A 14,085-nucleotide genomic window follows, 5' to 3' on the forward strand; every position below is an offset into this window, starting at 1 on the left:
ACCACTGATGTGCACTCACTTCTCCCTCTTTCTCTGTCCCTCTAAACTTCCTTCATAGTGTGTGTGCGCTGTGCATGTGCCCCCTCACCCCATTTACCTTCCACACACACCCATAACCTCGAACCCACTGCTACTTTACCAAATATGCAATCATCAGCCATAACCCATTCCTCGTTTTTCACTGTGAGGGACTACAGCTCCTTGACCCAAATCAGATGATGGCTGCACTCACTCATACACACACACACACACTTGTAGACAAACACACATGGTCGGAGTGTGTGTGTCATCTGATCCACTGGAGCTGTCTGACCCCCCTCCCAGCTCTTCTTGCTGGCGACTCAGTCCTGTCTGATGAAGCCTTGTAAATACTGACATGCTGTAAACTTGTGGATCTGATTTCAGCGTGCTGTTTGTGTGTATGCACAAGTGTGTGTTTCCATGTTTGCGTGTCGTTCTTTTTACCTGATTGTTTGTCAGACATGTTTTTAATGTATTTGCTGTTTTTTTTTCTCTTCATTATACACCGCACTGAAAATCTCACTTTTTTTTCCTTTTTTTTTTTTTTAGCTCTCAACGTTTTATGGGGAAATTAAAAAAATCATGTCCCACGATTTTTTTAGTTGTTTTTATAAGCTCCCTGACATGAGAAATGTCAATAAAAAATAAAATAAAAAAAATAAATAAAAAAAAACAAAAAAAACCAAAAAAAAAAGTTCCCAAATAGGGCCCTTAATAAATGCTCCCTGTTAGCTTGTGGTTTGGGAGCGGGAGACCGGGCAGGAAGCCATTTTCACACAGGCCGGCCTGACCTCGACTCTTAACTCTGACTGAAAATAGCAGACGAGCAAGATTGCTGTACAAAGAGGAGAAAAAAAAAACAAGAGAGAGAAAGGGAAGGGGGTGAGAGAGAAAAGCGAGGAGATAGATCCCTCTGCCACAACGATACCTGAGAGAGAAAGAAAAAAGGAAGGAGGAGGAGAAAGAAAAAGGCCTGATGGCTTTTCCACCCGTCTTCCGATTCCTTTGCAAAACAGTAAATCTTGTGAAGTTTATTTTCTTTGCAGCATCTGTGTTTTATAAGGGTTCTTTTAATTTGTTTTTACTCTGTCCAGCGAGGGATCCCCGCTCCTTTTTTTTCTTCCCCTTTGTGTTCGACCCTTTTAGCTCTCCCTGCTCTCCGCTCTCTTTCTTCTCCTCCCTTCTCTCTCCCTCTCTCTCCCTCTCTTTCCTCCTCCTGTGGAAGTGAGTGTTTTAATAATGATACTTTGGGGAATTGGGATGGTAGAGCAGCTTTCTCTCCTCTCTCTACTTTCCCCTTCGGTAATCCCTCCCTCCTTTAACATGTCTGGAAAACTTGGACTATCAAGGAACGAACAGGGGAAGGACTGATACAGGTTTACTGATGTTGGACGACAATCAAGTATTTCAAGTGGGGATTTTTAGATATTGGTGCTAGGAAAAAGTGAGAGCGTTTGATGTCAAAACAATAAAACAATTATCGGTATAAAAAGATGCCACATTAAATCCAAATGAGCCCCACACTTTCAGGACATAAAAAAACAACTTCACTGGTTCCATTTAAGATCTGATTAAAGAGAAAAAAAAGTATGTTATGTTCTATAATCAGAATCAGTGGGGCTTCAGTGCTTTTGATGGTAGAACAGCAGATAAACAGGCGTTTTCTAAGGTTCAGGTATTCTATATTAAAAGCATTGTGCAAGACACTTATGTGCTCCTCCCTCAAGTGTTATCGAACATGCCTTATGGATTATTCATATATATTCAATTCATACCCGATGAGCCAAATCACAGGGAGTCATACCAAGGTTTAATATTATTTTATATGTTCAAGTAAACAATAAAATATAAGCCCATCTTTATCATTTGTTTACATAATCCCCTACAATAATCAGTGTCTGTTTCCACCAATCAAATACCTGGAAGATTAAAATTTCGCACATGCATGCAAAAGTCATGTAAAATTAACATTTCCATAAAGCACGCCTGCTAAACGATTTGCTTAAATGAATGAATTACCTAAAACACTGACAACATTTAAGAGACAGCTACAACAATAGCATGGTTTCAATAGATGTTTTTTGCGAGTTTCAGTATTTGTTGCATAAAGACTAAGAAGGAGTGTTGAAGGACACGGTCATAATAGGCATGATGTTTGTGCCTATATGGGGGATTTTCTTTGCTTCACCAACTGCCCTGAAGTGCTGCTGCTGCTGTCTCCATTTGCAATAAATCTTGGTGGGATTGGTTGCAAAAAAAAAAAAAAAAAGGTCCCATCAAATGAGCACTTTATCCGCATATTTAAACAAAATGATGTCTTTATAAAGCCCAGTGGTTCACTCCACCCTCCTTTCTAAAGCAAAACCTTTGGAATTCCTCTGTGGTCAGACACACAGTATCATCTGACCCAAAGAAGTATTCATAGTCAACTTCGGATGCTCATGCTGTTGACATATTTTGGTCAGCCTACTGTACATTGGCAACAAATCACAGAAGTTTGACAACTAGTGCTTATTTACGGCTTATGTGTGACAACACAACCGACATCCGGAGCAAACATATGTGAAGAAGGGTGCACTGACCCTCTTAAGCTAAATAAATCCCTAATTTGTAAAGATTTGTGTTTTGAAAAAAAGGAAAGGCTCCAAACATTTGCAAGTGCGTCAATTATTCAGTCATCAGGCCATCAACAGGTTGTAAGTAGTTTATTCTGAGCACTTTACCAGACACTGTATAAAACAGGTGGACTCTGACGTGAAACTTTCTGATGGTACTTGAATGCAACGTAATTAACCTACAGCTCAAGTCTAAGCTGAAAAATAGACATTTTGTCAAAAGCACATGAATAAAAAATAAAACATTTGCACTACAAAGATTGTGTAAGAAAAAAAATCTGCACGTCTCAACAGAACTATGAAGGTGAGGAGCAGTCACATGACACAAAATCAGCAAGTGGAAGACAGGTTCATAGAGACTGTAAAATTGTAAATAGGTAAATCTCTGCAACATGAGGTGAAATTTGTTTTTTTAAATTATTTTTGTTAATGATTTATAGCTTTCTGTGTTTTGAATGCCCTTAAAAATAAGGTTCTTCCCAAATCCAGGATGAGCATGTGTGTTTGTGTATGAAACCCTCAACTGAAACCTAAATTCATCGGCCAAAGATTTTTTATCACAGTTTCCACAACTTTTCGTAAAACACATTAAGAAAGAGAAGCTTCACACCAAAATATCTTCAAAAGCAAAAAAACTCCTGGACAAAAACATAAAAGTTTTCCCCAGCTGGGACACCTCCTCCTCCTCCTCCTCCTCGTCTTCTTTGTCTTTTCTTCCATCTCACAGCTGTAATATCATCCAGGTCCAAGGTCTCCCCTAACTCCCAGAGCATCATTCAACATGTCACCTGCCTAACCTGTTGCCTCCTAACACTCCCCACTCCTGCTTGAGTTTCTTGTTTCTTTTCTTTTTTTTTTTTGCTTCCTGAAATATCCTCTCGGGCAGAACAATTCAAATAAGACACAGTGTTTTGCGTGGCCAGGCACAGTCTTCAGAGCTTGTCATTTCGCACATCGGCTCTTCACTGGAAGCCGCCTGCTTGTATTGGATGCAAATTGGGTATTAAAAGAGGGAAGAGAAACATGAGATAGCGTGACAATGCAAGGCTGAGGAGAGAGAAAGAGCGCGAAGGATAGAGAGAGAGGCTTAATGCGAGCAGAGAATGCAAATGCTGTTGAGACAGGAAAGGGTTGGATGTTAGGAGAGCTGGACGGGAGGTTGGATTAGAGCAGAAAGAAAGGCGAGGGTCAGGTGATGGTGTGACTTTTTGGCAGGGTCAAAGTTTTTTCAACTGGACGACGTGGCTGGATTTGCATTGATGGATCTTCTTTCCATGGGGATGTCATGTATCAGTGCTTGGGCACATCACGCCCCGATCATTAATCAAATCATGGCCTCCGTCTAGAGCTGTCTGTCTGCCAGACGCTTCTCATCTGTCTACCTTGCTCTCTCACTTTCTCTGTCTTGGTCTGTCTTTTTGTTTTCTGCACACATCTCTTTTAAATTTCTATAAATAATACTTGAGTTATTGATACGTTGATGGTATGAACAATCACTTTATACTGTAGAAATAACAGCTGTTGGTGGTGTGAAAGACCTTTAATATTCAAACCAGATTCATTGCTCTGTGGCTTTTGGTGCCTGACAGTGGTTAGTATTATCATAATCTACATGCTAAACATCCAGTCTAGAAGTCAAAATGTTCTTTTATGAAACTTGTTTTATTTTTATATCTCGCTACAAATATTGGTCATGTGCACAGGCCTGATGTTCACTCTGCTTACCATAGTTGGATGTTGACACACCCTTAATCGGTCATTTGCATACGTCTGCTTCTATGAAAATAGCAGCAGAGAAGTGCTTTTTCACTCCAATGCAGAAATCTTTGAACAGTGCCAATCCAGACACCTTACCCCCCTGCTATTATTCACAAGGCCGCACTATCCATTTCACTAAAAGTAGTGTCTATAATTAATTCATCAACATGTGTCTGTGTACAGTATGAAACAATGGAAAATCAAAATACCTTTAAATGAACGACAGAGTTCATCACAGGCTCTTAAATGAACTTTATAATGTAGAGGGACGAGGGACGAGTCTTTTCCAGTCATGAAAAATACAGTGATCCCATCTGTCAGCAGCTTACATCACTGAAATTAGTTTTTTAGTTACAAATGTATTTATACTGTTTTTTTTTTTTTTGTCTTATATTAGTTTATGATCTTAACAACACAATTGATTTCATCATGCCTATTTTTTTTATTCAATATCACAATTTTTTTCACTTAATATATTTTATTGTTTTTTTTCTATTTCCAGTCTGCATGGAATTTACACAATGTTTGCAGCTTTCTTGTAGTTAAATCATAATTTTTTTCTGAAACTTCATCTTGATAAATGTCCATCACCACGTCTGCATACCCACCTACACACACACTCTCACTGTCTGCTTCTCAGCCATCCAGGCAGCCTCTTTTCGTATCATCTTCTGTCGGTCCGTGTTCTCTGACACGTTCCACACTAACTTGTCTTCAATGTCTGGGGGGGTCGTGACAGTTTGGGACCCCTTGGCCTTGACTGACAGCGCGGTGTGACGGTTTGGTCAACAGCGATCATCGCCCTACCGTCTCAGTCCGGCCACACCTGTTGCACAATTGCATTTTTTAAGGCAGAAGGAGGGCCCAATGACAAATAATGTGGTGGAGCAAAGCAAAAAGTCCCTTTTTTGGTTTAGGACTAAATTCATTGACACCCCCACCCCCAGTCTTCACCCTGCACTCTGCTCTCAGCTGAAGCACCATTATGGCTTTTCAGGCTGCTTCCTGTACAGATTCTGTTTTTTTCTCCCCTCCCCTCAACACAAAAGGTGGCTGCCCAGGCTCGGGGGGTGTAGCATTTTTGAAATGTGAAGGGCTTTCAGGAGCTGCCCTGGTACGGGCCTCTGTTAGTCTGACCAAGCAAGGAGCAGAAGGAAATGAAGGACAGGTTTGTGTAATGGTCTTCTCTCCCCATGTGAAGGTCACGCTGCATTGTTGGTCGGCGGAGGTCTAAAAGACGGGCCTTTGGAGGACCACAAAGCAGAGCTTTGGCAGGACTAATGAAACTCAGAGCTACACGTTAATGATCTAAAAGACTGGACCAAAACACTCAGCAGTCCCTTTCCGCTCGCATTCAGCCTCCTCTTGATCGCTCCTTCCAAATAATGACAAGGCACTCTCCTCCTCTACCTTTATTGTAACCTTTGATGTCTGCCTTGTTTTCTTTGTCTCGGCGTCCCCCTCCCTCCTTTTCATTCCTTTATGTTACGTGGCTGTCACTCATCTATTAAGGCAACAAATGGAACAAGGAAAACATTCAGTGGGTGTATTGTGGTGCACCCACAGGTTTGCTCTTTATTTCTTTTGAAAGCACTTGAACTTGGAATTTTCCTTGGGCTGCCCATTCAATCAGCAGGATACACTATTTTTGTTGTAGCTATTGTCACAGGATTACAAACATATTTGTTTTATAATCCACATTCATAAAACCCCATGGTTTAATGTTTTTGTGCAACTGTTTATATGTGATTGTGTCTTTTCTCATTGTAGTAATGGGGAGAAGGATTGTTGCACTTACCTCTTGTGCTGTGTAGCCATGCAGAAAATCTGGGTTGTGTTTGCCCAGGTTTGCCTTCACCCCTGTGTGAGAGGGGTAAATAGAAATGTGGTTGCGGTCCTCACAGGGTTGGAAATGTGTTCACATTGAGCCCCATTGTGTATATTAGAATATAACAAAACCCACAAATTGAGGTTTTTTTGGAGCTTTTTCATATTTTTGTATGTGTTTACACACACATATTGCTTTAAATAATAAAAAATGTAATTTCCTTCCTGGATTACTAATTTTAAAGAAACTTTAAGTTAAGAACTGTTTATATAACAGAGCCTCCTAGTTAGGCTGGTGGAGTACAGAATCCTATTGTATATATAGTATATAGTTTTTAATTGATGTTTGTGGAATCATTTGTTATTACAGTCAGTCTTATGTACGGCTGTAATTTTAATGGAATCGTTACACATAACCAATCTGGAGGTTGAATGTCTGCCTGCTTTTGTAGCATCTCCTAGTGTTAAGTGTTAATTCATTTTCAAAAAACATACAGGCTGTGGGTCTGGGAACTTCTATCAGATAGATAATCACCACTTCATACTATCATACTTGCTTGTTATTTCCATATCTATAAAGGTTGTCTTATAGTGAACCTTGAGTAAATTACATTTTCTTTTTCTTACCAGTTTGTCGTATTTGTGCTTATGTTCATCCATATTGTGAGCACTGACAGTATAAAACTATTGACGAAGCTCCCGTGACGTCACCTGTTGGTGTCTGAGGCTCGCCATGTTGGAAGCATAACAGTCTGCCAAATACAGACAAAGAGGGAGAGGACAAGTGGACCTTAGAGGCCCTTCTGCATTGGCTTTATGTCTGAGCCCCGGAGGTTATCGGTTGATTGTGAGATGTCCACTAAGTTAACTATAATAAGGTCCGATTAAGTCGCTTCAAAGGTCTTAGTTTAACTCATACCATCTTGACACATGTTAACGCACAGCACTGACACATCTTTCTTTGTGAAAACCACAAGAAAGTCACTTGTATGTCTGCCTGTCTTGCCTCTGACTAACATGGAGGCTTAGCATGTTTAGTGCAATAGTGAATGAACTAGCAGCCCCCTCTCCTCCCTGATGTAGCTGGTTGAGGTCATTAGGCCTTTAAGAAGCCCTTCGCCATGGTCTGATTATGTTTGGCTGGAGCTACATGGCGTATGTGAGACGAGATGTGTTCCTGCAGATCATCTGTCTTTTGTGGGTGTGTTTATGTGTTTGCTCATACATGTGTTCGTGTGTGTTGCGCCAGTGTGTACGGCCTGTTGATTGGCCTTGATTAACAGACTGCCAGGCACTAGAAGCAGAGCCTCTGTAATGTAGCATCTTGAGCTGGTTATTTCCAATCATTCCACAGGAGGCCTTGAACCCAGAGCTGTGTGTGTGTGTGTGTGTGTTTGCTTGTGTGAGAAGGGAGGCTGAGAGTAGGAGGTGGTTGTTCACTTAAAAAAAAGTCACAATATTCAGACAAGGTAAGGAAAGGTGCAGCTGTTCTGTTGTGCAATTTGAAGTGAATTCAGATGACATTTTTAATTTCATTCCAAGTGAGCAATGTAGAGAATTAGCATCTGTAAAGAGCACTGAACTGAAAAAGCAACCAGCCAGGATTGGAAAAATGAATTATGCATTAATGCTTGTCCAGCATTTTCAATGTAATTCTGCTGCCATTACTTATGTTGTGTTTCTCTGTTATGTCCCAATTTCTCTGACCTCGCTTTCCAGGGAACATCTTGTCGTATTGACTTTTAATAATCCTGCATTCCCTTTGTGTGTTTTTCCAGCCAAACTGAGCAGCCAGGATGCATACAACAACTTCACCAATAACAACATGGGAAACCCACGCCTCACCCCGCTGCCCAGCCTCACCGTGGTGCTGCCTCTGGCTCAGATCAAACAGCCCATGACCCTTGGCACCATCACCAAACGCACCGGGTAGATAACACATACACACTCACTCAAACACATGCAAACCATCTCCACAGGAGCTCCACTTTATGGAGCACATGGGTTATACAGCCATAGTATAAAATGATCCCACTACCTCATTATCACAGAGCCCATAACTGAAGGTGGTTTTCTTCGTCCTCTTTGTCGTCTTTTACACTTTAGCCCCCTTATTACCATTTATAAGCAGTATATACACATAATGAATCATTTACTACACACTGCCACATACTTTAAATGTTTTAATAATGTATATATCACTCTTATAAACCTTCTGTGTTATGGACATGTGTCTAAATCACATAAACAAGCCTATACATTGTGCTATATAGCAGCGGTCCCCAACCTTTTTTGCACCACGGACCGGTATCATGTAAAACAATACTTTCACGGACCGGCACAGAAAAAAAAGTGCATAAACAGACAACTTACTCTTATGCTTAATTAGTGGGGGCCTTTGAGCTTTCTCAGCAATGAGGCGGTCCCATCTAGGGATAATGGGAGACAATGACACCCGAAGTGTGTTTCTTATGTCCAGTCCACTCCGTAATTTTGTTTTGGCCGTCATTTATTGCTTCTGTCCTTCTTGTTCATGTTTTCTTCCATGGTTTGTCTTTTAATGCAGGGTGCTCGGTCTCGCAGTTTTGAAGACTTCGTTGCCTCATTTGCGAGTCTGTCGCCACATATCACTCAGAGCGGACTTGGTGTGTGAGAATCACCTGTTGCAATAAATCCGTATTTTAAATAGGACTCCTGATATAGTCTTTTAAATGCGGGTTTCTTTTTCTTTGAAGGGGTAGGCTCCTCTTCTTCTGTCTCCTCGTTAGGCCTTTTCCCCTTTCCGAAGAAGCTCTCCAAAGACGTTTGTTTTTTATTCATTTTTGCTGCTTGTGGGCTTAATTTTGGGGCCGTATCCCGTGACCGAGACAAGCGTCTGGACAGGTGCTTAAAGGCACAGGCGGATGAATCTGATCGATTTATAAATGAAACAGCTTTCAGACTCAGATAATGAAAAATATATGTTTTGCTCAGTCTTTCTGTGCGGCCCGGTACCAAATGACCCACGGACCGGTACCGGTCCCCGGCCCGGTGGTTGGGGACCACTGCTATATAGCATTTATTTGCAGTTTATACTGACATTCTGATCATTAGCAGGTCATTTTAAAACTTGTTTAGACACATAAACATTTAATTGTTCAAAGTAGTTCGACAGACTTGTGGTCGTCATCATCCAATATATCTAACTCAGCTGTTGTGGAGGAGGCCCAGCTGTCAGCAGCTAACAATGCTGTTTAGCCAAGGGGCTTTTAGTGCTATTGTGTTCATTCATGCTAATGGTGCATTTTACACCTTATAGCCTTTCTAGCTCATTGTTATAGTTGTTGATGATTTTCTTTAAAAAAAAATTCACGACATTCTCCTAAAGATAGCCAAGTAGCTTTGATACCATACTAAACTGCAACAAAATGTAAAAAGTAATTAGGCTACATATGATATATATTTACCACCTTTTGCCTTGCTTAAGACTCTACAAAGGCTTTGTGAAGCTGTGCGGGCAGATTAACTCTGCTGTATTGATGAAAAAAGCCACATAAAACACAACAATAACTAATATTGTGTCATATTAACATAATTAAACATATTGCCAATTATATACACAAATAATTTGGGCAAGAAATGTTCAACTTTACTGAACATGTCCTTATCTCACCTAAATTTACACTATGTTAAAAAAAATCTGTGGCTAGACCATTACACTTTCACACTTGTAAAAGTTTTAAACAGGTTGTTTATGCACATATATACCTATAAAACCAAACAAAATATTTTCATTTTGAAAATGAAAATACATTTTTCCTACATTTTCTGCATAAATTCTCACTTTTGTTGAATTTTGTGGGTTTTGTTGTCAGTACATGACACATAACATAACATCTTGCTTATGTGCCTATTTATTTATTTAAATAAGTATTATAGGTACATAAAGACCAAAAACAGTTACAGAAAAGTCAGAACAAGAGGATGACCCTTGATCAATTAATCAAAATAGAGTCAACTTATTGCTAAACAATTGTTGCAGATTTCGTCAAATCCTTTTAAAATATACTGTCTCCAGAGGGTGACTGTGTAAAAGGATTATTGGCAGCTTCACAACCTCTCCTAAATTTACAATTTGGCCAAGAGGAGAGGAAAGTTTAAATCACACTGTATTACATACAGTGTGTACCTTCAGTTTGCTGTCACTTCCTATTAATCACACTGTAAAAACACTGTATTGTTTCGGCAGTAGCTCCGTCTAAGCCAAAGCTTTTCCTCCCACATTCATGACTTCTTTTTTTTTTTTGATTATTGTTTTTGCATAGGGTAATGAAGCACAGCACACATGCGAACTCACTCTCTGGGCTACTTGGTTGTCACATAAAACGCACCCTGCATTGCAATAACATAAATAAGGCCCTGTCTATAATTTAAAATAATATTCAAGCTCTACGGTATTAAAATGAGCAGCAGCAAGGCGAAGTTTAGAGAATGAAAACCGGTTTGGTTGTATATGTATGGATAGCTCTGCTCTGAAGCGTCACTTTTCTTATTTTATTTTTTTTTTATTTGGAACTTTGCCATGCATTGAAATTATGTAGTTTTAAGGCCATCATTAAGTGCAGAGCTTTGCTAAGTGCATTTACATACAGTACAGGTGGCTCCACAAATATGGGCAGATTTTAATATTTTCATTTAAATGTGATTTTCATGCCCTGTTTGAATATGAAATGCTAAAATGATTCAAACAGACGGAGAGGGATTTATTTCCCTGTGATATTTGATAAGTGAGCTTTGAGGATGAAAAAATAAGAGACCTGATCGTGCGGTCAACATAAACAACATCAGGCCAGTTTCCAAATCATTAAGATGAGCTGCGAAGTTCATTTGCTTTGTAAAAATGATTATAGCAGATGGGCTGCTGTGGTGTCCTGCCTTGGTATGTTTATGTCCTGATACCGGTGGTGGTTTGCATTTGGTTTTGCAGTTGTAATATTTAACGTCAAACAAAGTAGGGGGTGGGTTTAATTCAAGGTGAGTCTAATTTAAGGCATTGGAAAGGTAAATAGAGCATTAGTATTGGCCTTCATTGTTCTGTACTTTGCCAATAAGTTGTTTCTGTAATTGTTTTTCCAGGGTTCTATCTTTCTTTCTTTCTTTCTCAAATTTTCATTGCTTTTGCCCATTTCTTACTCTAAACACAACACAAATTATATGTATATATTTTTTTAATATATCCTAGTATTTTATCCTAGTAAGAAAAGTCTGAAGCAAAGTCAGGCTTGAGAAACAAACTTATTATGTGTAAATTACTGTTGTAGGTTATGATTTTTTGTTCATTGATAAAGCGTCAGTGCTTTTGTATCAGACAATACTAGCTAAACGACCCTGTTAGACAGTTCAGTGAATAAAAACGCTAAATGAAAGCTCCATCCCAAGAGAGCAAACTCAGGGTGGCTTTTAGGTGAGTTTAGATATTTTAACCCTTGTAATGATGAGTTTTTTCAGTGTTAATATCAATAAATTCCATGACCAACAACGAGTGTGATTTTCCACTCGGGTTCATTTCTAAAACTGTGCAAAAAAGAAAACAACAATCATTCCTGACAGTCAGATACTGTAAGAACAGAATCACGTTAGCCTTTAAATAACCTGATGGTCCTTTAATGTGTTATGCGTAAAGTTGGGCAATACAACCGGATAGAGGCTTACAATCACCACATTTCAAACAAACACATGTATTGTATATGTCTCAATAACGTTTGCAACAAAAAAAATCTCTTTACAAGATTAACATTTAAAAAAAAATCGAACTCAACTGGAAAGCCTTAATTGACTCGCTGACCAGAAGTCACATGATATTTTTTTGATTTGCATAGAAATATGTTGTGCATAGTGATGTTTATTTACATTTTATTAAATTGATGATCAATACTTTTTTATGATTGGCGCCTTTATGTGTTATATTCATATATTGCAACACAGACCTGTTTGACTTCTTCCTGGGGTTCAGAGGGTTAATATATTCAGACAGATGTAGAGCTTTCTTGTCAATACAGCTAAACACATCCTTAATCTGTCTCTTTGTGTAGAATAATTTCACCAGTCTGCTCAGCAGTGAAACAGCTGTATCGGCTCTGTAGGACATTATCAAAGCCTGGTAGGCTGCCTCAGTCCTCCACTCTTCCATCCACTCACTCCAGAGGAGGCGTCAGTATTAATGCATCAGGACATGCAGCTGTGCAGCTCCTGTATGCACACGCTGCACCAATACACCACACCAATACACACACACACAGAGTGAGGCAGCAGGTTTGGCCCCTAGAGTGGGGGGGTGATATCATATGCTTTCAAGCTATACTTGCACAGGAGTGCTCAGGCACCATCTGTCTGTCGATTCAGTCAGTCAGCCCCTCTCTCTTTTTATATATATATATATATATATATATGTGTGTGTGTGTGTGTGTATGTGTGTGTGTGTGTGTGTGACAGAGAGAGAGGAGCGTCCGGCAGCTGTATTTACACCTGTATGAGCAGATCCCTGTTGGCAGGGCGGCAGAGGAACACACCAGCTGCTTAACCTACATTCCCTACCAAGCTGTCTTTGTGTGCACTGTGCCGTGACACACACACGCACACACACACACACACATTGATGATTTTACCCCCTTTGTGTGACCAGACCCACAGACCACCAATGTGCAAAATAAGCTGCTGTTTGTCTTCAGAGTCCCCTGATAAGTTCACACACAGCTGCCTCCTCTCTTAATTTAGCTTTTGGTGCTTCCCCGCTTCAAAGTGGGGAGGTAGTCGGATGTGGCTCAGCATCCGCCTGATAACCCCACCCCCTTCAACAGACGAGGCCAGGTCAGGGAGTGAAGGAACATAGCCAAACTTCTGCTATTCCTCAAAGTCTCCTCCTGAATATGGAGAGGTGTGTCAGCTCTGCCCCTGCCTCTTGTTTGCTCTCAGCCAAATATGGCAAGAGGCTGGACCCAGATTAATCCAATCCCAAAGACTCAGGTCAGAAAATCAAAAGATATTCTCTTGGTGAAAAGTCACCATCCCAAATTAATCTGTGAAAAATATTACAAGAGAAACATCCCCTGTCAGCTCTGCTTGTTCCTCCGCTCCACAGTCCTGTGAGGATAGATTTAACTTGTCAAAATGCCTGTCAGGGTCACATTTGGGATTTGCGAGCGGACTACTGCACACATATCCCATCTACACACTGTCTGACTTTAACACAGACAAATGAAAATCCAAATGGAAAGATTGTCACACGCAAAAACAAAACACCACTCTTGACCAAATCCCGCTGATGACATTTGCAAGCAAATGCAGATGAAGTGCAGCCGAGGTAACAAGAAAGACAACAGCAAAAGAACAAATGACACCCTGTGACCTGCTGCAGATGTGCCCTCAGATTACTGTAATGCGTGTGTAAGAGCCAGCACAGCGCGAGAGCCATTGTATTACAGAGCCTCTCTGAGACCAGGGGGCTTTAAGAGCGCAATGCCCAGCACCACGGGGCAGCAGGGCTAAACCATTTGCACAAATCACCTCACTTACCTCCCTTTTTAATGGCCCAGGCAGAGCCGCTATTAGGGCCAACGGGTTAAGAGATGAATGTGTGAACGATTATTCTCTGGGAGTGGGGTCGTTGCCCTCACAGGTCGATTACAACTCTTTTCTTCCTCCTCTCCTGTTCTTTCCCCCTTTCACCCACTCGCAGTGACCCATGTTTGACTTGTGTGGGACTCCACCAAACCTGCTGAAACAGGCTGGTCATCATATACTGTAACCAGGCCGCTCTGTCTACACTGAGGTCTGGACTGTTTACTGCCAGCTCGGCATGGTGGACAGTTTTCCCAGCATGACCTCA

General features: G+C 40.5%; 1 protein-coding gene across 1 annotated transcript in view; it reads left to right on the forward strand.

The window, feature by feature from the left end:
* The window catches only part of bcas3 (BCAS3 microtubule associated cell migration factor), a 275,077-nt gene that overhangs the window by 64,816 nt on the left and 196,176 nt on the right, over positions 1-14,085 (forward strand). The window contains exon 16 of the mRNA XM_028420472.1: positions 8,000-8,150. Within this exon, the coding sequence (XP_028276273.1) occupies positions 8,000-8,150 (151 nt within the window). The remainder of the gene's footprint in view (positions 1-7,999; positions 8,151-14,085) is intronic.

Source organism: Parambassis ranga, chromosome 13 (assembly GCF_900634625.1).
Source record: "Parambassis ranga chromosome 13, fParRan2.1, whole genome shotgun sequence".
NCBI lineage: Eukaryota > Metazoa > Chordata > Actinopteri > Ambassidae > Parambassis > Parambassis ranga.